The sequence below is a fragment of the Amphimedon queenslandica genome, unplaced genomic scaffold (genome assembly GCF_000090795.2).
Source record: "Amphimedon queenslandica unplaced genomic scaffold, v1.1 AMPQUscaffold_10751, whole genome shotgun sequence".
In the NCBI taxonomy this organism is placed as follows: domain Eukaryota; kingdom Metazoa; phylum Porifera; class Demospongiae; order Haplosclerida; family Niphatidae; genus Amphimedon; species Amphimedon queenslandica.
Window position 1 is genome coordinate 1 of NW_003548997.1, and position 1,568 is coordinate 1,568.

Here is a 1,568-nt window from a genome sequence, read left to right on the forward strand (position 1 = left end):
GATGAAAGGTATTCATACTGAAGGAAAAGAACCGTTGAAAAAAAGAAATCCACCAAAAACTAGGGAAGAAGCAAAACAAAGATACAGACAAGAATTAGTTAAAAAAAGGAATGATATAATACAAGCCAATCCTGAAACATTCCGCAATGGAGAACTGGGAACCGAGAATGGAACAGGAACAGGAGCAGGAATGGGAAGAGGAACAGGAGCAGGAATGGGAAGAGGAACAGGTGGAGGTGGAGGAAGAGGAACAGGTGGAGGTGGAGGAAGAGGAGAAAGAAATGAGATGCAAGAAGAAGAAGAATTTAAAGAACCTGAAAAACCATCCGGACCCAAAAAGAACATTCACACAATCTTCACAGGAACATCTACTGGAAGCAGAGGAACCAAGAGTTTGGGTGGAAATGTACATGGATTCAAATAATGCTATTAGCCTATTATTATTGCTGTTGTTACATGTATCTTTATTTTTATTGAGATTTACTTTTATACTATAATTAACCAAGTGTAACCAATTACCATGCATAAGACTTTGCATTAATTGAAAGTACCATTCATAATTATAAGGAAATATGTAGTATCCTTCAGTATAGTGGTCAGTAGTGTTAAATCACACTAGATCTACATATTATCGCCATAAAAGGATTGATGTGCAACTACTGTATATACAGTAATTGAGCCACTGAATTTCAATTACACGATGTTGGAATATAAGAAATAAAAATAATTAATAAAATAGCAGCAAAGCTACACTGACAATATTTCTTGTTCATAAGTTAGATCAGTCCTTGATACTTCCTCTTCTGCTTGTAGGCATATAAAGGACAGGTTCTGACAGTATAACAACAAACAATACAAGTGATCAGTGCACAGAGACATGTCAAGAAAAAGAATCCAAATACTGAAGATAAGACAATAACAAGAACATCAGCTCCTACATAATGTGCAATAATACACAGTATACTCACTGATAATGTATTACCATGGATACGACAAATGAATTCATTACCAGACAAAAGAGTGTCACCATCAGTTGATACAAAAGCTAATAATAACAATAATGAATGTGTGCCATTTCAAGTATACATGTACATGTATATAGTGTCATATGTTGTATTTACTCACTGCATGAGAGACTGATGTCCATTGCATGACCAGCACAAGGTCCTGATGTTACTTCTGACTGATCATCATTGACACAATTAGTACTGAAACAACTCTCAGATTCAGTACATGTAATATCATCAACCCACACTGGAGATGTCATTGAACTATAATCACAATAACATATAATGTACTTCTATAGTATATGCAGCTTTAGCAGTGACCAGAAGGCTGTCTGGAGGTGTGTGTATAAGTAATGTAATACCTGAGGACTGAGATATCTGCTTGAGGTGAAGCTGAGGGCAGATATCAAGGGACTCAGGTATTACATTATTGATATGCAAGAATGCAAGATTCTACTGAACTAAAACTATAGACTGATAAACTGTTAATTAATGTTACCTGTCCCTGTGTGTTCATTATGCAGACTGTGTTGGTTCTATTAGATACTACAAACTGGTCGG

At 35.8% G+C, this 1,568-nt stretch overlaps 1 protein-coding gene across 2 annotated transcripts; it reads right to left on the minus strand.

Moving 5' to 3' along the window:
- Positions 1-666: 666 nt before the first annotated feature.
- Positions 667-1,562, minus strand: LOC109589900 (uncharacterized). 2 transcript variants are annotated; one of them, XR_002189003.1, is made up of 4 exons: positions 1,507-1,562; positions 1,126-1,271; positions 983-1,045; positions 667-934 (listed from the first exon to the last, which is right to left on the minus strand). XR_002189003.1 is itself a non-coding variant. In XM_020005885.1 (3 exons), exons 1-3 carry the CDS (start codon positions 1,265-1,267, stop codon positions 777-779), a joined length of 363 nt encoding a protein of 120 aa, XP_019861444.1. In that variant the 5' UTR covers positions 1,268-1,487; the 3' UTR covers positions 667-776. The 2 variants fall into 2 exon arrangements, 1 of the variants encoding a protein (XP_019861444.1); XM_020005885.1 differs by lacking the exon at positions 1,507-1,562 and having other exon boundaries at positions 1,126-1,487.
- Positions 1,563-1,568: the final 6 nt, after the last annotated feature.